The 23,474-nt window shown below is 37.2% G+C and overlaps 1 protein-coding gene across 1 annotated transcript in view; it reads right to left on the bottom strand.

Moving 5' to 3' along the window:
• The window catches only part of SLC43A1 (solute carrier family 43 member 1), a 202,173-nt gene that overhangs the window by 53,612 nt on the left and 125,087 nt on the right, over positions 1-23,474 (bottom strand). Inside the window, exons 10-12 of the mRNA XM_072424203.1 lie at positions 11,752-11,787; positions 9,111-9,219; positions 3,830-3,938 (exon numbers count right to left, since the gene is read on the bottom strand). Of these exons, the coding sequence (XP_072280304.1) occupies positions 3,830-3,938; positions 9,111-9,219; positions 11,752-11,787 (254 nt within the window). The remainder of the gene's footprint in view (positions 1-3,829; positions 3,939-9,110; positions 9,220-11,751; positions 11,788-23,474) is intronic.

Genomic DNA, 23,474 nt, shown 5'->3' with positions numbered 1-23,474 from the left:
TTTGGGACAACGAATTGGGTTTTGCTGGTCAGTGTTTCTTCCAGATAAACAAATGCTCCTTCTTGTGCTGGATGCAAGGATAGGTTAAATAATGTGTACCTGGTTTCCCATTGGGTTACAGTGTTTACATGCACACAGCAAATGATACATCATAAAAAGTCCACATACAGGGGACAACTGATGAAATAACCTCCATGAATGCATTTACTGGTGGCCTGCTGGTCTTTTGTGAAGAATATTCTGTTGCCAGTTTTATTTAAATCTGATGATAATAGTTTCAAACAAATCACCATCAAACTGTAAGAAAAATTGGCAAACTTTAATTCCACCAAAAGGAGAAAATTGTGTGTGTAACTGGAAATAATTGCTGTGATTTTACTTTGATTTTGAAGTACTGAATTTACCTAATAATCAGTAGGAGAAACTGTGGCCTTGGAAAATATTGTATACCTCTTTATAATTATGAATTAGCAGAAGAAAAAATGTGTCATTAGACATAGTTCATACTCATACTTTTTCTATTTTTTCACTCACTCCCCAGTTCCCCTAATTAGCAGTGGGGGAAATGCATTATTGGGAAAAACTGTAAATCCCTTTAAAATGATATCTTTAATATCTATCTCTCCCAACAAACTGCTTTAATCAGACTCTACCTAACACAGTAGAAACACAAAATGTGAAGCAATGTCTGTGTTTTTTCCTGTCCGAAGCCTATCTCTACATAAAAACTGCTGTAATCTATCCCCTTCTTACCAGCACTGCACTACAAAATGGAGCTTTGTGCTGCTGTGCCGTGTCTTTTTTAGAGGGCTTTAGTGATCTCAGCCCTTATTAAAGGACAGACAGTAGGACGCCAATGCAGATGCCCTTGTTCAGCTGGTGTTACCTCCACGCGCAGGAAATCTGAGACAAGGGTGGTAGCTTGAAATTGTAAAATTCAGAGTTCTGATCCAAGTTTGGAAAAGTCTGGGTGTGAAGCAGTGTTTTTCCTTCGTCCATTTTTCAATACAAATTGCTGCATGCATAGCTACCCTTGATTTGCTTAGGACACATTGTATGCAAAGATTGTTAGTCTGCTTTTCATAGTCATGATTTTAGAAGGAATATAATCGGGGTCAGTTTAACATCACTCTGAATAGACAGGGCAATATTCTCCAGGTTCCCACCCTGCCTTATAAAGTTGAAGTGTACAACTACACCTTTTGTGGGTCATATTTTCTGCTTTTGTCTCCCTCCATTTACTGTTGAAAGCCCTTTCCACAGCATCATGAAAAGATGGTCAGCCCATGCCCCAGTATCTGCTGTGTGCTGCCTGGGCACCTAATCAAAGCTGCAGAGCTCTGTGGACAGACTCTTCGGGGAGGAGGCAGTGCCACCTGATAGATTAAAGAAAAATGGTCACTCCAGTCCTCCTCAAACTGCCCATGTCCAGAAGAAAAGTGGGAAAACATTAGAAGCTCTTGAAGAAAGAGGTTGCTGTGCCCAGTTGAAAAAAGTTAAAGTTGAAAATTGGCAATGGAAAAGTCAATTTTTTCAGCATCTCATTAAAGCAGAACTGTGTGCTATGGCAGTAAAGACAGAAGGAGAGGGGCTAACTTTTCCTTTAGTGTTATCTACCCTTTTATATACAGTACAAATTTTGGTGACAAGTGCGCTTTACCCATCTCACAAATTTGAATAGCCCTACAATAAACAGCTAAGAAACACAACAGGAGCTCCTTAGAATAAATTAAAGTTGCCAATTGCACATTCACTAAAACATTCCCTGGTGGAGAACCAATTACTGCCATTGAAATAAATATGGACATAGAAGATTCTCCCCCAGTGAATTGTTTCAGTGAATGTCAAATTCACTGCTTTATAAATCAACCCCCGATATGTTGTAACGTAAAAAAAAATTCACTGCACCTGATTTATTAAAGCTCTCCAAGGCTGGAGAGGATGCACTTTCATCAGTGAAGCTGGGTGATACAGCAAACCTGGGATGGATTTCTTAAAAGTCGTTTGCTATTTGTTAGCAAATATTTTCAAACTGGACCAGATCCATTCGAGGTTTCCTGTATCACCCAGCATCGCTGATGAAAGTGTATCCTCTCAAGCTTTGAAGAGCTTTAATAAATCTGTGCTGGAGATTTATTGTCTGATCTACTGTTGCTGACCTTGCCTGTTTCTGACATTGCCAGTTTATGCTGCCTGAACCGACCTTTGCCTGTGACCCGAACTCTGCTTGTGTTTTGCCCTTGTGTACTTCATTGAGACGGATATTCTGTGTATGACCTCTGCTCTGTATTCTGGACTTGGCTCTGTTTGAATCTTGGTACTGCTATCTGTGGGCTCCTGGATTGCTGCCAGCCCATTCCCAGACAGTAAGTCCTGGGGGCAACCGAGTGCTGGGAGATGCAACCAATCTCCCGAGGCTGAGCGGGGGCTTACTAAAGGTGAATACTGCCGTGTCAGATTGGGGGACTGGTGTCTGGTGGGGACTGGTGCTGACCAGGGTCTTACATAGTCATTAAAAAAAAAAAACATAAAATAGGTGCAATTGCCATACAGTTTACCAGTTCTTTTTAGGGGAAATTTACTCATTTGCCAAGTTTCCAATAACCTAGCCATATACCATACCATCCTTGAGTTTATCATTAGTGGAAGAACGCCTAAGATCAGAGGGATACTAGGACAGGGAAGATCTCTCTTGGGCTTGTGTGGTTGCAGGTCCTTGTCCTATTTTGCCCCGTAGTTATTAAACAAATATTGACAGTATATTATAATTATTGGATATTTAAGTGGAAAAAGAAGGGTTCTTCTCTCTAAAGAAAATCAATGCCACCCTCATCAAATGGATAACTTATGTTAGTGGTCCATCCCTTCTTGGACCACTAACATAAGTGATCTATGTGATCATTATTGTACATATTTATCATGTTATCTAACCTTCTAATACATGTTTGTCACTAATACCATTCTGCTGCCTTTCTCATAATTTTCCCCAGTGTATTATTGTTATACAGTATTTATATAGAGCCAACATATTACACAAGGCTTTACAAAGTCAACAGTCAAGTCAATAGCTGTCTCTCAAAGGGGCTCACAGTCCAATGTCCCTACCATAGTCATATGTCTTTTTGGGGGGAAGCCAATTAACCTAACTGCATGTTTTTGGAATGTGGGAGGAAACCGGAGGAAGTACCCGGAGGAAACACGGGGAAAACCTGCAGCGTGCAGATAATATTCTGGCTGAGATTTGAACCTAGGACCTAGCACTGCAAAGGCCAGAGTGCTAACCTTTTAACCACTGTGCTGTGGAAAGTCCGCTTGTCTATGTATATGTTAATGTTATTCATATTCAGAAATATATTGCACAAACTCTCTAAATACTTTGGTATATTTACAGATTGTCACCTTCTTGAAAGCAACTGATTGTTCAGCAGGCACTTCTCAAAAGTGCACGTAACATTTTCCTGGCAAATTTGGTTCTGTTCAGTTGTGCTCCTTATTCAATATAAACTATCCTAACTTCTATTTTATACAATCAAAAATTAGCAAAATAACTTTACTTTCTCATTTTGAGATGAATTTGTAAAATAAGCTAAAACTAACAATCATCCTAGTTAATGTCTACAAGATCATACTGCTATTTACCCATTATTCTGTTAGTGGATGTTAGTGGATTACTAGCACTGAAAACTAAGAGGAACTGCTGCTGCACTTTAGCTCTATGGTCGCAAATTATAAAAAAAAATGATAAGCTGCAATATGCATCCTGCCTCCAAACAGTACCTGATATCTGCTTAGGCCATAACAATTCACACTATAAATTTTTAAAACTTACTTGCAGCGGTAAACTACTGATTAAACAAGTAATTCCAAAGATGATGAGGATGAAATTAGTGAAAACAAAGGCTCTGGTAGCATTGGTAATTTTCTGAACCGTCTTGAACCTTGAAAGAAGAGAAAGAAGAATTTAGGTTTTTGTGGGTTAGTAGACAGAGGGATACCATTGTTTTCATACCTAACGTGTAAGTGGTTATAGACTATTTTAAGTATATTTAGGAAATAAAACATTCTAGAGATTAAGTCAACATGGGCGACTGGAGAGAGTGCACAGAATGGCAACTAAACCAATAAGAGACATAAAGATTTTCAGCAATGAAGCTGAACTGAATTTTTTGGGGTTTTAGGATATGATTATCATGAATTGATATATAAATAGTCCATACGGTTATTCAGTTTAAGGTTAATGATGGATTTGGTGTATTAGTAACAGATATTAGCAAAATGGAAAAATCAGATAAATTGATCAAAAATTGTGTTTGTCTTGGGGAATTTCAATTTGGAATTTTTAAAATATTTATATTATTTTTTATGTAAAATACGGAGAAGTTTTGCTCACTAAAGAGGTATTATGTGCCAAGCCTGTGATTACTTGTAAAGAGTATGAAGAAGAAGGAAGAAGACAGGGTTTTGTTGGCATAGATTTTGTGTCAATTCTAGTGTTTATTAATGTGTTTTAGATTTAACATTGGTTTATTTAACATGTTTTAGATATAACATGTGATTCCCATATTATCATGAAATACATATTCTACCTATATGAATTGCATGAACATAAAAAGTAAACTATACAGACAGTATAAACAATAATGAAAATAAAGAATTGTACTCAAAAGGGTCATGTTGTCTCAATTTTTTCTTGATGCATTTCGCCCAAAAAGTGGCTTCTTCAGGGGATAGAGACTTGAGTAGATATAAATGTGGTTAGAAGAAAAATCCAAGGGTGTAGAGGTGCGGTTATGTACAGTGACAATGTAGTGATGCCAATATAAAGATGGCGCTGCAGTTGAAGAGAGATACATTAAACTGGTTGCCGGGTTCCCTTGTTAATGTAGTTATCCTTCTCTTATGAAGTAATTCCCTTTGTGTTTTGACCATGCAAATTGCTTATGGTTCATTGACTCTTAGAAAGACTAGGGTTTTTTTGATTAGATGTTCAAACAGGATGGATGAACCAAATTAGTTTTGATGAATCATTTACTCCCAACCAGAGTTGAGAGTTGAAGATATATCCAAACTAAATTGATGATGTTGTCTGTTATTGGGGATCTTCAGAATAAATACTTTATGTCCAGATGGAAATCAGGGTGAAAATGAACGTCACCAAAGAGGTGAATAGTTTGTCACTATAGAGCTAATTGCAAGCTGATATCACTGAATGAAGGGGACATTTCACTTTATTTACATTGGTGATTCAGTGTGGCGTGTCCAGTATCCGCAGCCAGCCGCCAGGTGGCTATTATATTGATGATACTTTCAGAAATATCAGCGTTTACTTTCTATGTTTATGCAATTCATATGTGTAGAATATGTATTTCATAATAATATGGGAATCACGTTCAAAAAAATTCCTTTAAGAAACCTTTCGTTATTACCAATGTTAAATCCAAAACCCATTAATAAACACTAGAATTTACACAAAATCCATGCCAACAAAAGCCTGTCTTCTTCCTTCTTCATACTCTTATAATTTTTACTGAAAAAATGCATGTTAAATCGCTCTACACTAGTGGCAGACAACATGGCCAATTTTGAAGTGAAAATTTCACCCCTTTGTTTTCAGCAGCTTGATTGACCAAGTCCTACTACACCTATTATTAACTAGATTTGTTCCAAGTCTTAACTCTTCTGTTTCAAGCACCTCCAAGTCCTAACCTAAGTAGTGTGCACACTACAGGATACAGGAACTTGGACAGGGGGAAAACGAGGGTGAAATCAACTGCAATCAGAACTAAGACTATTAATTTGAAGAAATATGCTTTAGGGGATCAGGAAGATCTTTTTTTTTTAAACTGAACCATGCTTATAAGGGCTTTTCCCAGATAAACACGTTTTTAAATAGAATAAAAGGTTTTTCAATATATGTGTATTATTAACAATATTCTTTTACTAATGGTTGAAGTGGATGGATGTGTCTTTTTTAAATGAATATGCACTGTGTATGTGCATGTAACCTTGGGCCCCTGACTTTGAGGCTTAAGGCTGGGATTATACAAGCAATTTTTGTAAAACAGCAATTGTGTGAATAAAAAAATGGTGATCAACTGGCAGGTAATGGATGTAGTTTTAAATGAACTGTTAAGCTACCAATCCTAACAAATCCAAAGCAATCACTAGTAATCATTTGGCAATACATTTGAAAAGCAATTTAGGTTGCAGTATAATTTCTAGCAATTTTAAGATAGGAATTGCTTGTTTAACTTCTACAGAGAGTAGTATTCTTAGAAGAAGGGTATGATAGACGGATGTGGCCATAAAACTAGAGCCAGCACAGTGGCATTGATTGCAAACTGTTGAGAAAGAAGAACAACAAGGTGCTTATTGCTATTTTATTCAAGAAACTAGAAGAGGTTACAAAAAAATAATTTTCCAACTCAGCTGATTTGAAGGTCTTTCAGCAACATTGTGGGTTGAACATAGCAAAGTTTTTGAATGGACCAACTTCTTTAAACCCCTGTACAAACTGAGTTAATCTATGCATTTTCCCTGTTGAAAAATGTCCTTTTTCTTGATACCGCATAAAAAATTCTCAATTTTAAGGTAAAGGAGAAGTCACAATTGTTCCTAAAACACAACACTGCTAATAACTCTCAGAATTTTGCCAAACCTAAGCAGAAATCTTATCAGCAAAGTTGTAAAAAAATTATGGTTAAGAATGGTATTTCAAAATGATTAATTCAACACTGATGTTTCAAAATGTAGTGTCACAAGTTGATGATCTCTGTCAGTTGCAATTGTTGCCAATCCACAATTAGTGTCAGGACCTATACATATTAACAATAAATGCAAAGATCAAATAATTCAGTTTGTTTTTAACTACTTAGTCTCTCACACTGCTGTTGGTAGGTCAGCCTTAGATTAGCCACATTCAAATCAACTTTTTCTCCAAACACTGAACATTGTCACTATAATTTTGGGGCAGGTCTGGGGAACCTACGTTCCAAGTGGGATGGCTAATATAGTATAGTAGGTTAGGTTGAAAAAAGACATAAGTCCATCAAGTTCAACCACTAGGAAAATAAACATATCCCATATAGATAGATCCCATAGATATAAAACCCTATAAGACATAGTTGGTCCAGAGGAAGGCAAAAAAAAACCCTGGTACAACTTGCTTCAACAGGGGAAAACAAATCCTTCCTGATTCCATGAGGCAATCGGATGTTCCCTGGATCAACAGTCACTGTTTTTTTACTTTAAAGCCTTAATACCCAGTTATATTCTGCGCTTCTAGAAAAACATCCAGCATTTTCTTAAAGCAATCTTTAGTAGTTGCTGAAACTACTTCCTGAGGGAGCCGATTCCACATTTTCACAGACCTTACAATGAAGAATCCCTTCCTTATCCGGAGCTTAGACTTCTTTTCCTCCAGACGCAAAGAGTGCCCTCTTGTTATTTGTAATGATCTCAAAGTGAATAATGGGTAAGAGAGTTCTCTGTTTGGACCGTTTATATATTTATACAGGGTGATCATATCCCCCCTTAAACGTCTCTTCTTAAGGGAGAATAGATTCAGTTCAGCTAATCTCTCCTCATAGCTCCTCCATTCCTTTTATTAATTTAGTTGCCCTTCTCTGTACTCTCTCCAATTCCACAGTTTTTTGTGAACTGGTGCCCAAAACTGGACTGCAAATTCCAGATGTGGTCTGACCAATGCTTTGTACAGGGGCAGGATAATGTCTCCATCTCTGCAGTCTATTCTTCTTTTAATACAAGAAAATACTTTACTAGCTTTAGATATTGCAGCTTGGCCATGCATGCTGTTATTAAGTCTATGATCTACCTGAACCCCCAGATCCTTTTCCATTTCTGACTCCCCCAAATGTATTCCCCCTAAACAGTATGACGCATGCATGTTGTTAGCTCCCAAGTGCATAATTTTACATTTATCCATATTAAATGTAATTTGCCACTTGGCTACCCAATCAAACAGTACATCCAGGTCTGCTTGTAGATTATAGACATCCTGTATGGACCTAATTACATTACATAGTTTGGAGTCATCTGCAAACACAGAAATGGTACTTTTAATCCCAAACTCGATATCATTTGTGAAGATGTTAAACAGTAAAGGTCCCAACACTGAACCCTGGGGTACACCACTAATAACCTTAGACCATTCAGAGTATACCCGTCTGTGGGGTATAGTGTCAAATGCTTTAGCAAAGTCCAAGTACACTATATCAACTGCTATTGCACTGTCTACCTGTTTACCTGTCTACCTGTGAAAAACATTTACATTTTTTCCATAAACTAAATTTAAAATTTCTAGAAGCCCTTCTATAAAAAATGATTGCAGTTTTCGTATTATGAAAACTTTGAAAACCATATTGTAAGACCATGTATAGAAAAGAGGCTCTGACCTCAACAAGGTACCCCGCAATGTTGAGAGAAGGAATGGGGCCTGGCATGAATTAGGGCATTTTTTACCAGTCCTTTTCATAGTTATATAGGCTTAATGCTTGGATAAGTGTCTAGTTTGCAAATTAAGAAGGATTCTACATTTTTTTCTTATTCTTATTCTTAATAAATTTAACGAAAATGTATTACTGAACAAATGACAAAATTCAAGTAGAATTTCACCTTCAGACTTCATTGCTTTTCATTATCATCGCCCAAATGGACTTCTGACTAGGGTTACGTGCAAGAATTTATTTTCTTTTACTACAGAATTTTTACATTTTTTAAGCAGGGTCCATTTTGAAGTTAGAATTAATGTTTAAGCATAATAATATAAGATCAATATTTTGCTACACTGGCAAACGCATTGCTTTTTTTCTGCGAGAGACTGCATGTTTGACCTCCTTTACAGCACACTGAACTTATTGTGATAGTAACTAGGTAACTTCTTGAAAGCCGTTACATTTGGTAATTGCAAAACAATTAGTTTTAATGAAAGCCAAAACTTGTCTTTAAAGCCTTTGCAACAATAAAATGTGGCAAAGTCTTGTGTAATTTAAACAATTTAAGGTAGTATCTGATCAAAACTACCTGTGTGAATTTTGTTCATTATGCCTCTTTTTTATTGCTATTTGTATGTGGTGTCAGTTATCTCTTACACTTCGTCTTCGTGTTCTTTCATCTTCCAGTCCATGACAAAGCCAATAAAAGGACAGGTAAATAGACACAAGAGTTGAAGGACCCCAAAAACAGATGAATATAAACCCACTGAAAAACAAAAAGGAACACAAAACCTGTTAATTAAATTATTTAGTTGTCTGGCACCTGGATAAATGAGGCCCAATGCAATTCTTTACCTAATGGTGAAACCTATTTTACATGCCACTTTATCAATTGTGAAACCGCTTATGTCATCCATATGATCACTTGTAAATGTGGCGCCTTCTATATAGGCTAGACAATGCAAAAACAAATGTACGAACATATTTACTCCATCACAAGCAGCAGAATCCTAACACCTATAGGGTAAAATGTTGGCACCAACCACAATTATGATTCCAAGGTAATTAAATTCTTTGCTTTGGAACATGTCCCATCCAATCCACATCAAGAATACATTGACATTGTGGGACAAAATGGATTGTGACCTTAAAAGCGATCTAATTTCTGGGTTTGAATGATATAAGCTTTAAATATATAAATTCTTTTTTCATTTATGCTTATTTTTTGTTTTTCCCATTTTTCTATTACATATGTCCTTCTACTACTTCTGTGATGGTTATATAATCCCCTATTACATTATTTGTTATGGGTATTTCTGTTTACTACCCATGAATATACTTACTTCATATTATACTCAAAAATACCTCACGATGAACGAGTTAGTGGATACCTTTCTCACATATTTGTGTTATGTGGTTAAAAGCTGTCAAGACTGTATCTTTGGGGACCCCATCTATTATGTATAAATATCCATACAGAGATACAGTATAAAGTCTATTAGAGCTGTATACAGAGATACAGTTCTAAAAAACTTTTCACATTTTTCTTCTTCCATCAATATGCCTTATTTCAATTTGTTATTCGATATAGCACATTTGTAACTTTATCTTCATCTGTGGATATGTCAAAATTGTTTGCTTCATTTTTGTATACTTTTGTATAAATTTGAATATAATTATCCTATTGGCAGTTAATTCTCTGCTATATTTGTAAATGAATTATCTGTGGTTTTTGTATATATTTATCTCTTTGAATATTGTTCAAGTTGATACAACTTTCACTCTCCCCTTCTGATATATGCGCACTACTGAGCTACAAGGACGCTAGCCTATAATAGGTGCGCTCTCAGCAGTCTAAACTCTGGCTGTGGCTTTACACATTACCAGTCCTATGACCACCACCCCCAAAATTTTAACGATTTACATACATATACTTATGCACATACACTTAAGATACCACATACACACATCCCATTTAACCCTTTATCATTACCTTCCATTATAAAACTTCACATAACTTTCCACAAATCTATGTTACTGTCTATACTTTATAAATAGATATTAATCAATAGACAATATTCAACTATCTACTATCTGTTATTATCCTACCATTATCTAACATCTTCTATTACTGGTATATATCATATGTTTCTGCATATTAGTTGTATGCTAGTTCAATATCCCCCAAGGAAGCTCGTAGTGGGAAACGCATCGGTACCTGAGACCAACTCTTTAACGTTTCCTCACACTCCTTTATCATAATCTACTTAAGTTTATTTCAGGAAAAAACTGTCTAATAAATATTTATGTACTCCATTGCAATATATGGGGTTACAACATTACTAAAGTGGTATATTTCCTTCATTTGCTCTGTAAATTTGTTGTGTTTGATCACAATTGATGTATATGTACCTTTTTTCAAAAAGGATGGGATTTTTTAGGTGTATGTTGAGTAAATTTCACAAATATATATTCTTAAAAATGTACTTTTTTTAAAGGACAGTTTCAATGAAAAATACTATTTTTACTAAATACTTTTAATACTAAATATTGTACTCCAGAAAGAAACAATGTTGTTTATAAATGTATTGTATGTTTTTAATTATTTGTATTGACAAAATAAAACTGTAAGGTAAATTTTAAAGAAATTATATCTGTGCAATTACTCTACATATTCCTTAAAAAATCCCATCCTTTTTGAAAATGTCTTTATTCTTATATTTAACAGGGATTTGGGTATAGAGGGAGTTTTTACCTTTCTCCCAAATGTAAAATTTTCTAATTTTCTTAAGCTTTTGCCAAAAAAACCCACTTCTACTACCTATTTATTTTTTCTTCTTGATCAGCGTATACCCTGGCCATACGAGCTTGTGTTTGACAGCTCTGTACCTGGAATTACTCACAGATAAACTCTCATGAGAAGTGCATCATAGAGTTGTTTGCAAAATGGAAGTTTGTCATCTACCTGCTGCACTGAATACTGACATCACAGATGAATGTTCCAGGCTCCTACAAAAATCATGCAAGTCCAGAATGCCCCAACTATTGGACCCATGTACTCACAAGGTATACACACGTTTTACCTTCTGGGCTACTAGTAATTTGATGTGAACTTCATAGTTACATCAATGTAAAAAAAGACATGTCCATCAAGTTCAACCCACACAAAACATCTTCCATCCTAAAAACATAGGTCTACAGTCAGTTGATTAAAAGGAATTTTAAATTGTTACAATAAAGTAACTGTGAGCAGGTGTTTGCATGCCTAATGTAAAACAAAAATTGATCAGCATTTTACCTGTATGCTCTGCTTCAAGTTTCAGCTCTTTGGGTACTAGAACAAAAAAGAATAACATTGAAAATATTTTGTAACTCTCATAAAACAATAAGTAAAATGTAATTTTTAAAATGACAGGTTTAGTAGGCTGCAAATAATACCACACAGATTCCTGGTGGTGGGTGACATATTTGTCCAGTACCAGGGAATGTGTAAACAGACTGGCATGGTTGGGTTATCATAACTTACCCTAGCACTCATTTCAATGGGAGTAGGGAAATATCTGGTCAGCCTTACTTAAAGAACTACCAGAATTCACCATAAGCAAAAACAAAATGTGCAAAAATGGCCCTTGTTCCTCGAGATTCTCACCATTGTGGGACAAAGGTACCTTGCAAAGGGGAAAGGGAGGGGGAGCTTTACAAATTCCCTTTTCTTTCCAGGGTTTCCCAATACAATGTTAAAATACATGTTGCTGGGTCTGACACAGGGAAGAAAGTGGCAGTGTTGTCTACCCACCCATGCATGGCTGGATGAGAACCTTATGAATTTTGAGGGTAACCCCTGGCTACTCAGATAAATTATAAATATTGTTTTTTTTAGCAAATCTCAGAAATAGACGTGGCAATCATAGAGCCACTATGGTCCACACCTGGTGGGAATGATTTCTGTCCATAACATTTAGAACCAAGGATTTGAGGTTTATACATCAGTGACCTTTAGCAATGTACCTTAAACACCCACCGGTAGCCATTCTCCCAGGCTTTTTACCCACCTAAAGTAACAGGTGTTCAAGATATTGATAAACAACTTATCTTCTGACTATGAAACACTGGGTTGATTAAATAATTATATATTGCATTTGGAAGAGTTAACTACTTAGCTATGGAACAGTTACCAATGTCAAAGTTTACATTTTCTATTCAACATTGAAAAATATTATATTATTTATACTACTGTTATATTGCCACTTCACTCCTAGGTCATTCTTCCTTTTCCTATCACATTTTGCCACTCCTCATTTACTTGTTATTCCTACTTGTTCAGTGAAATGGCAGGTAAGATGTTTTACCACTCTTTTTTCCTGTTTCTCTGTTGTTTGTTTTCCTATTGTTGTTTTCTTGCTTTGTATGCTGATTTCTTTTTAAGCCTTTAACCTCTCATTATAGCATGATGTAGATTTTGAAATACTCCTTATTTTTTTTTTTTTAATTCTATGTTTATTGAATTTTTTTCGATCAAATACAATGTAACAATATCAAAAAAAGAAGAAATTAAAAACAACAGGAAGGGAGATTAAGACAATATATTATAAAGAAAAACAATGACAATAACAATAAATGACATCTCGTAAAACTGTAAGATTAATGTACTGTACATAAAATAATCAAAACAAAATAGTCGACAAAACAGTTCCATTACAGAAAAGAAAAATTCTTGAGCCATTTTTGAGTAAGCTTACAATAACCTTTGGTCATTAATGACTAAAATAGACACAACAGATTGGGGGGGGGGGGGGGGCAGGGTGGAGTGGACATGTGGGAGAGGAAGGTTGGAGCCCATTTCAAGTAAACTCTTACGGAATGTATATAAATTAGTAGCAGAGTCTCCCTTAGAGAGAAAGCCAGTAAGTTGTTGTTATTAGGAAGGGGATTGTAGGTAGGAATCCCATGGTTCACAGATAGCTGTAAATTTTTCACTACGATCATGTAGCCTAGCTGTTAAGGTGTTCTATAAGCTAGTCGTCTTTAATTTGAGCATAGAGGTCTGGAATTCCAGGAGGTAAGGTCGACTTCCAGTGCCGGGATATTAGGCATCAAACATGGGTGGCCAATTTTTTGCCGAGCTTAGAAAGACTTGTTAGGGGGGAGACCCAATAAATGTGTGACTACATACTTAGATATCTGGACTTCAAACAAACCCTTAAAGCAGGTAATTGACTAAATTCCAGTACGGGACCAGAGATGGGCAAGTCCAAAAAATGTGATACATTGTACCCCATTCACTCTGACATCTCCAGCATCTGTAACTAGTGGGGAATTTGGTATGCATGGTGGGGAATATGGTATGCAATCTGTCAGGAGTGAGAAACCAGTGCATCAGGATTTTATATATGTTTTTCTTGTAGAGTGTACAGAGGAGCTTATTAGCACTGCTCCATGTCATCTGCAAAATTTGGGAAGCTCCCTGCCCAAATAGATAGATAATAGATTTCTAAGATGAGACCTTCTTGGGTGATCCGTCCAAAGAAAGATATTGGGAGTACTGGCCACTTGTGAAGAAGTGTGTGGAGTTGCCAAAAGAGGATTGGGTAGTTGGTGTTGTATAGGGAACCATAGTTAGGTGAGATGTTAACCCCCTATTTGTCCAATGATTGGAATATTGGGAGTGCAAATGTGTGAGCTGCGGTTAATTAGAAGTGCTTCCGTTTTGGAGGCATTGATCTTGTAGCCAGAGAGGGTGCCATACCTGTCCAGCACATTATGGAGATTAGGGAGGGTGATGAGAGGCTTTGACAGTGTTTAAAGTATGTCATCTGCATAGAGGGCAATAGTAAATGTTTTAGATCTGATGGGGACCCCTTGGATATCAGGATGTTGGTGAATAGTCCAAGGTAACAGGTCAATGCACAGAGCAAATATAGTTACATTCTGTGTTTCTCCGAAAATAAGACAGGGTCTTATATTAATTTTACCTCTGAAAATCTCTTTAGGGCTTATTTTCAGGGGATGTCCTATTTTTCTCATGTACAAAAAATCTATATAAACACCTCTGTGTTACCTGGGACCTGTGAAAATCACATATTTTTTCTGGTATATACAAGAAGTCATGAATAAGAATGGACGAAAATGAATAATGAAAAAAAAACACAACTTCATAAGCAAACAAGTGCAACATAATAAGAAAATGTGCTGACAATTAACATATAAATCACAGAGTAACAGGCAGACACAAAACAGTAACCTAAATAAATCTAACCTAAATAAGAGAAAAAGCACAAACAAAAAGCTGATCGGGCTTACTTTTGGGGTAGAGCTTATATTTCCCCCTTGCATGATTAGCATGCTAGGGTTTATTTTCCGGGTAGGTCGTATTTCCAGGGAGACACAGTAGTAGTAATTCAGGTTGAAAAAATACATAAGTCCATCAAGTTCAACCACTAGGGAAATAAAGGTATCCCAGATATAAAACCCCATGGACACAGTTGGTCCAGAAGAAGGCAAAAAAAACCTGGTTCAATTTGCTTTAACAGGGATAAAAATTCATTCCTGATTCCATGAGGCAATGGGATGTTACCTAGATTAACAGTCTGTTATCTTGACTTTGAAGCTTTAATACCCAGTTATATTCTGTGTTTCTAGAAAAGCATTCAGCTTTTTCTTAACCTCCCTGGCGGTCTGATTATGTCAGTATTTTTTTAAGTCAAAAGCGGTACATTGTACGGAAATTTGTTGTTTAATATTGCAGGCCTATAGCTGTCAGAAATAACTCCCGGGTATGATAAAGTTTGAAACACAAATCATAAATTATATTATAATAAATAATTATAAATAATAATTATAAAAAATATTATGACAATAAATTAAATGTATTAATTGAATCAAATCAAAAATACTGAAATCTGTCCAAACAAGGGTGCAATATTATTGTTAAATTAGTATGTTTTATTAATTTATTTTTTTGGATTAGTTTTTTATAACGTTATTACTGTGATCAATGTGTTAAAACAAGATTACAATGTAATCTGCTTTTAAATTTCCCGCCAGACCATGCCTCTTCAGCGTACCGAAGCTTCACCTATCACATCAATCAAGCAGAGGATGCGATGCAGAAGCAGGCCGGGGAACGCTGGAGAATGCCGCTGGATTGTGGGGAGCAGGTAGGATTTTCTCAAAGCTACCCTCAATGTGGCTCGGGGTTACTGCCAGGGGGTTTAAAGTAATCTATAGTAGTTGCTAAAACTACTTCCTGAGGGAGCCTATTCCACATTTTCGGACCTTGCAGTGAAGAATCCCTTCCTTATCCGGAGCTTAAACTTATTTTCCTCCAGACGCAAAGAGTGCCCTCTTGTCCTTTGTAATGATCTTACAATAAAAAATTGGGAAGAGAGTTCTTTATGTGGATCATTTATATATTTATACAGGGTGTTCATTCCCCTCCCTAAAACATCACTAATATCTCCTCATAGCTGAGTTCCTCCATTCCTTTTATTAGTTTAGTTGCCCTTCTCTGCACTCTTTTCAATTCCACAATGTTTTTTTGTGAACTAGTGCGCAAAACTAGACTGCAAATTCTAGGCAAAGTCTGACCAATGCTTTGTACAGGGGCAGGATTATGTCTCCATCTCTGCAGTCTATTCCTCTTTTACTTTCCTAGCTTAGGATATTGCAGCTTGTTATTAAAGCGTACCTAAACTCAGAAATTTCACATTACATAAAAGGTTAGACAACCCTTTTATGTTAAGTAAAAATTCATTTTTTTTTTTTGGCACACCTCTTTAAAAAAAAAAAAGAGTGCAGCACCGCCCCTAATTAATGGGAATGCAAAGCCTCCCGGGATACCTATGTCAGGCATCCTGGGAGGCTCTTGGGTGCTCCTTCTGCGCAAGCCCGAGCATCTCAGGCATGCGCAGAAGGAGCTTTTTCCTGGGAAAACATTTGCCGATCTCACCCATGCGCAGTGAGATCAGCAAGTTTTTTTTTTCCAACCTATGTCACCAAATCTCGTGCCTAGGTCGGGTGACATAGGAAGTAGAAACCGGAAACAGGAACGACGTGGGAACCTCTGGATGGATCGGACTGCCTTGCGGGATTGAAGGTAAGTGTTTTTTTAGTTTTAGGCACTTTTAAGTCTCTGATCCACCAGAACCCCTAAATCCTTTTCTATTTCCTACTCCCCAAATGTATTCTCCCTAGAGAAGCATGCATGTTATTAGCCCCCAAGTGCATGAATTTACATTTCTTAATAATAAATGTCATTTGCCACTTGGCTGCCCAATCAAACAGTACATTCAGGTCTGCTTGTAGATTAGACATGTTGTATGGACTTACATAGTTTGGTGTCATCTGCAAACACAGAAATGGTACTTTTAAACCCAAACTCTATATCATTTAAAAAGAAGTTAAACAGTAAAGGTCCCCACACTGAACCCTGGGGTACAAAACTAATACCCTTAGACCATTCAGAGTATGAATCATTAATCATTACTCTCTGGATGTGGTCTTTCAGCCAGTTCTCTATCCATTTACAGATTAACTTTTCTAAACCTATTGATCCTAACTTGCATATTACCCATCTGTGGGCCACTGTGCCAAATGCTTTAGCAAAGTCCAAGTACACTATATCAACTGCTACTACACTGTCTACCTATTTACTTACCTCCTCATGAAAAGAGAGTAAATTTGTTTGACAACTTCAGGCTTGATTCCATGCTATCATTTATATTATGGAAGTTAAGCTTTGCTCCCCTTTTGAAGATATGAACCATAATGGCCTTGTGCCAATCCATTGGTAGCAAGCCAGTGATTAAAGAATCTCTAAAAAATTATAAACAATGGCTTTGAAATAACTGAGCTCAGCTCTTTGGGGACATGTGGATGTAATCCATCAGGTCCTGGTACTTTATCAACCTTAATTTTGTCCAACTGTTTCTCAATCGTAACAATTTTGAGCCATTGTGGGTCATTTAGGGCAGTGACATTTCTATTAGCAATTTGGACTTCAGCTCTGCTAAAAAAAAATATTTAATGAATCCACCATTTCTTAAGGGCCTACATGTTCAGATCTGATCTTTTTGCTTCTCACATATTTAAAACAAATTAGGTTTTGCCCTACTTTCTTTTGCAATCTGCCTTTCATTTTGAGGTTTTGCACATTGTGTCTTCTTTTTAAAATTTTTTTGATAAATTCTTTATAGTTTTCAAATGATGAAGGTGATCCTTCATTTTTATATTTTTGAAAAGCCCTTTTCTTACTACTTATGGCTTTTTAACACTAGTTGTGAGGTTTTATTTTAGACTCTTAAATTTATTACCCATTGGAATATATTTTTCAGTGTGGTTGTGTAGAACAGAGTTGAAACATTACCATTTCTGTTCTGTGTTATTTGAGGACAATATTCTCTCGCAGTTCACATATAATAATGGAAAATTCACTCTCCTAAAATTGAATGTTTTTCTCTCCTCTTTTTGCTACCTGTTTACAACTTACATTAAATGGAATCATATTATGGTCACTGCAACCCAGATAGCCCGCTTTCTTTTTTTTTTAACATTTCTTTATTGGCAGAAAGAAAAATACAAATAATCATAGACTATAAACAACATTGTATCAAACAGATATTTCTTCTGCCCTTACACCATTTTCCAATTTTCCACACAAAAAAGTCAAATCAACAAAATTAACAGTACATAACCAATAACAAAACATAGCAAATGGGTATTACCAAGAATCAGTTACTTAACTCTGTTGCTCCAGAGGTCCCAGGAGCAATCGAACACCTTATTTCAATATTTCAATGCACCCTCGCAAAATAGCCACAGATTTCCAAATAGGACATTCATTCAATCATATTTCACCAATACCTTGCCAAATAAACGAGGTGAAAGCCGAGTGGAGTTTCTGAACATCAGTATGACGTAACAGAAAAGGCAATGCCCCTGATTCATCAAGCAGAATCGGATTATCGGTCGCGCATTCGTATTCGCGATCCGAAATCGTACGCCATCGCGCTATTCAGCAACTGAAAAAGCTCGCGGCCGGAGCCGCGCATCTCTGGCAGCTTTACACTAACAACTGCATGAAACTGACAATAATGAGGATTACAAAGTCACATCAATGCATAACATCCAAGCACTTGATGACACTAGTTCCTCCTCAGTTAACTGTGGAAGACCTAAACAGTCCAAAAAAGTCTCTCCCTGAATAAAATTTGTGTTTTGAGAGGTGTATAAATCGTCATAATAAGACGCAAAAATATTAGCTATATCCTTGTGTGATTTTTGAACAACCCGGTGCTTGTCCCTTATAGCTGTAATGCGGGGGGGGGGGCTCTAAAACCTTTTGCAGGTTTGGCCAGCAACTTCCCAGATTTATTGCCGTATCTAAAAAACTCCCCCTCGCGGTAAGAGCGAATAGTGGCATTGTACTGGCTAATCCAAAAATCACAGGATTTTTTCACTTGCATCCAAGATTCCTTAGCAGATAAGGACAGTGAAGATTTATATACCAAGTATGCCTGCCTGGCGGTATGACAAGCGGCACAATATTTGCGTAAGGTTTCTTTTTTAGTTGTGGAAACATATGCCATTATTTTACCACGAATGACTACCTTGCTGTCTCCCAATACAGGTGGGGATTGTTTTTATGTATCACATTGTGATAGTCAAAATCACGCCACCAGTACTGTAACCGATGCTGAAATTTCTCATCCTTAGCCAGATAGCCAGGATATCGCCATATAAATTTGGTTTTACAAAGGAAACTATTTGTCAGAGTCACAGAAACTGCGGCATGATCCGAGATCACAAGGGGATGGATAATAGCAGAATCAATTTTAAACAGGAGGTCATCAGAAAGTAATATAGTATCCAATCTAGACATGGTTGAGTGAACCTGAGATACATGCGTAAAGTCCTTCTCCAAGGGGTGGAGATGCCTCCAGGAATCAGTCAGTCCAGTCTCTGTAAGGAAAGAGAGAAACACTTTATCATTAGCGGACGTATGGCCCTGCTTGGGTGGTGGTGGGATCATATCTTCCACAGAACTGGGTACAGCATTAAGTCACCAGCCACAATTAAAGGCACTTTGGGAAGGGATTGCATTGTGGTAAGCAGATTATTATAAAACCTCTGATTGTCCGAGTTGGGACCACAAACTGCTAGGAAGGTTAAGGCGTTGGCTTGGAATTGGACCATCATGGATGTCCATCTTTCCTCAAAAACATCACAGGACTTTGAAACTGTGGAGTGTTGAAGCTTCTTGTGTAAAAGAATGAGTACTCCAGCTTTTCAGCCTGAGGCTGAAGCCCCCCACACCTCTCCCACCCAATCTTTAGCCATCAAATGAAAGTGGGACGCTGAGAGGTGGGTCTCCTGAAGGATAGCTACATCCGTTTGTAATTTATGGCATTTATGGGGGAAAAGAGCTATAATTGCTAGAGTTAAAGATATGAGCAGTCTTGTAGAGTTTGTTGCTCAGACAGTGGGGGAGTGGCAAATGGTACTGGATTTATCAAACTTTTTCTTTCCAAAGACCATTGATGGGGAGTCTCGAGACCAATTTGTGTTTACCTGGGATGGAAGACAACATGCCACAATTGGATTATTACAAGGTTACCGACACAGCCCAATGATTTGTCATGGATTGGTTGCTAAAGATCTAGAAAAGCTTTCACTGATTTATTATCTGGAACAGCTCTAGATGAAGTACCAAACAACAACCAGTGGTAATACGGACAGAGTTTAAGTAAAAGTGGTGGTATTTCTGCTCAGGAATCAACCATTTTAAATCAACAGTTAGCGGGACTGGTGGCTGCACCTGTTGAACTGGAAACACCTGTGATCATGACTGATGGGAAACTTTGAAAAAAGGCTTCGGATTGGGAGCATTGGACAGCTGATGAAAAAATAATTGTGTGATACACTAATGGTTGAGCTATGGACAAATTTGGACTACTACTGCTTTTCAACCCTCCACAGAGACAATGTTTTATGATATTGTGAGGGAGGGTTTAGCTGATATGCTGTGATGCAGTGGACATGAAGATCGAAGATGCCACAAGTTCATCTGGATGTAATGAAAGTTATAATGGCCTTCTCAAACAAAAGAGAGCTGACCACCACAAATACATAGATAGATTGGGTTTGGGTTGTGACACAAGCCCCATTTTTGTTAAATTAGAGGGTGGTGGGGGGTAGTGCACCATTCCTTCACATGTTAGGTTAGGGACAACAAACTATTTTCTGAATTAGTTTTTATTGTTAAAAAGTGAACTCAGTTACAGGACAAGATAGACATTTTTTGGGGTCCATTGTGGGAGAAAAACTGTGAGTTTGTATAAACTGGACTACTGAATTCATTCAGGCATACATAAAAAATGATGTGACTATGACGCATTGCTGGACTGATATGACAGTGACTTGACCCAAGACATTTTGTTATGTGATTATTTGCATGGATATGAATAATATCCAGTATAGCAGATAGAGGAAGGGAAAGTAAGAAGAACGATGAAGTATTTGATAGTAAATGCTAATACTAATGTAAAACTCAGAGATGTTGATATTAACCCTGTTTATTTTCCTTCCTACAGACTAGTTCCAATCTTGGTGGCTCTAATTGGTTTCACTATGACCTGGAGTGGATTCTGATTATCAACATCCTTTACAGGACACTCTTGAAAATAAATTATTGTATATGCATCACTGTTATGCCCAGCTGATGAATAGGACGGACTGCTGGATATGTACTCATAGTCCATTGTCATCTAGAACTATGCCATACATTGTCATTCTAGTACCACCGGAGGTACTTTTACACAGGACATTTTGTTTAGGGGAACCTGACTTTGGGAATGTTATATTATACAAAAACAGGAATCAAATATACTCCGATGGAAGAAAAGAGTGACTGAAATCTAAAATGGCCAAATTGCTAATCCTGGTAAATCCTGTCATTTGATTCTTAAGGGTTGGGATTCAGAGTGAAGCTGTATTACATGTTTATAGTATATAGTAATTGTTATGCTAAATATTTATGTGTTGGTTTGTTTCTCTGTTTTATAGCTAAGTGTACTGATTCAACACTGAAAGTTCTGCCTTTGCGTACTGTTGGTATTTCATTATGATGTTGGTGAGCCAGGGAGTGGAGTGTTGGGTTAGCACAATTTATTTAATATCAGGTATGTCTCACCAACAATAATGCTTTACCAGTATATACTGGTATATGTATACCATATATGAGGTCATCCTAAAGGAATGCAGCATATCCTGTAACTGGTATCCTTATAAGGTAAAATGCTGGTTTAAAGGATGATCATTGGTAAGTACTGGTCAAACACTGGCCATTGTCTCAGTTTCCTGGATAGTTAAAAACACAGTGCCATGCTTAATAACTAGTCTTGACCAGAAGTAACTGTATGCAACATGTTTTTTGATCATCTGCCAAGCCATTAATTTGGAAGACTCCTTGGATGATGAATGCAACTCACTTCCGCAGTCAAGTGTTTTTGTTATATCTAAGTCTTTGTAACTGCGTTGTTTTATCTATCTGTCTTTATTACTAAATAGTATAATCTTAAGTATAAAATAAGCCTGTGTGTTATCTCTCTTTGTACACTTCAAATTGAACCCATCAATATTTACATAAACTGTCACAAATTATATCCGTGACATAACACATACCTATGAGCAAAACAGCTAACAACATGGTTGTCCCATAACATAATACTCTTAAGCGACTTCCTTTTTTCCCAATGTGGGGTACAATAACAGCGTTAACGGCAGGAAACAGCATCAGGCACAAATGAACTTTCAATCTTCCGTTTCTGCCATCTCCATGCATTGCATCAAAGAGGATATTATCACACATATGCAGTGTGAGCAAAAATAAAGAAAACCAACAGAGACCACCAGCTTCATCTAGTGGACAACAGATATTGAACTAATGAAATAGGGGCTCCTTGTTAGGGGGCATGTAGAAAGGCCCAGCTGGTCAATGCGGCCAAGAGAGTAAGCATTTAGGATTGTGGGGACCTGGATCTCTGTGACTGGGGCAAAGCTTTCACCATTTCTGCAGCCGCCAAGGGATCTGTAAAAATCTTGATCCGGAATAAAGATTTTAAGGACCGCTGAACACATGAGTATTACAATACAAGCGTAAATTTTTGTCGATGAGTTGTTGTTTGCAGATCGGGGAGAAGGACTGGCATTTTTTGATATTTTCAACTGAGTAATCGGAGAATAACATGACTCTGTGATCCTCAATACTGAAGTAGTCAAATCCCTGATATGCCCTTAAGATTTGGAGCTTATCATTGAAGTTATGATATTTGACTATGATTGGCTGAGGTAGTGCTTTATTCCGCTGAGGAGGGCCTAGCCTATGTGCCCTTTCTATTTTCATAGGGTGTTTCAAACCCAGAGCTTTAAGAAGCTTATTTGAGCAGTTTTAATGGAGATCTGGTGCTTTATATGACTCAGGAATCCCGATAATTCTCAGGTTACTACGGCGGTCCCTATCTTCCAGATCTAGCGTCTTATCTTGCAGCAGCTGGTATTAAACCCCTAGTTGCTGTTGTTTAGTACGGGTACTAATCAGGACATCTTCCAGGTCACTAATGCGCAGTTGCATAGCTTGTATTTCTGCCCCATGATTCTTTACCAGCTCTGTAATGGGCTGTAAATGTAATGCTAAAGCTTCTTTAATATTCAAAAGCAGTGCTGGTTGGAGGTGCTGAGACACCTCAGAGGCAAGTTGTAGGTAAATACAAGGGACTAGGCCTCCAATAGCTAGGGAAAACGGAATGGTCACCCCTTACAGACACCCTAACCTAGCCCTACCTCCTGGCAGTATGAATATCCTCTGATGGTGGGAATACTCATACACTGGAACCTAGGCCCTAGTAGCCCTGCATAGCCCTAGGAGTAGTGACTGGCTTGAGACTACTGGTTCCTTCCCTGATGAAAGAACCAGTTTCTCCCTGAGGCCTAGTAACAACTAAAGAACAACAGAACGCCAAAAGT

The sequence above is a fragment of the Pyxicephalus adspersus genome, chromosome 10 (assembly GCF_032062135.1).
Source record: "Pyxicephalus adspersus chromosome 10, UCB_Pads_2.0, whole genome shotgun sequence".
NCBI classification, from domain to species: Eukaryota; Metazoa; Chordata; class Amphibia; order Anura; family Pyxicephalidae; genus Pyxicephalus; species Pyxicephalus adspersus.
This window is presented reverse-complemented; position numbering and strand designations above follow the sequence as displayed.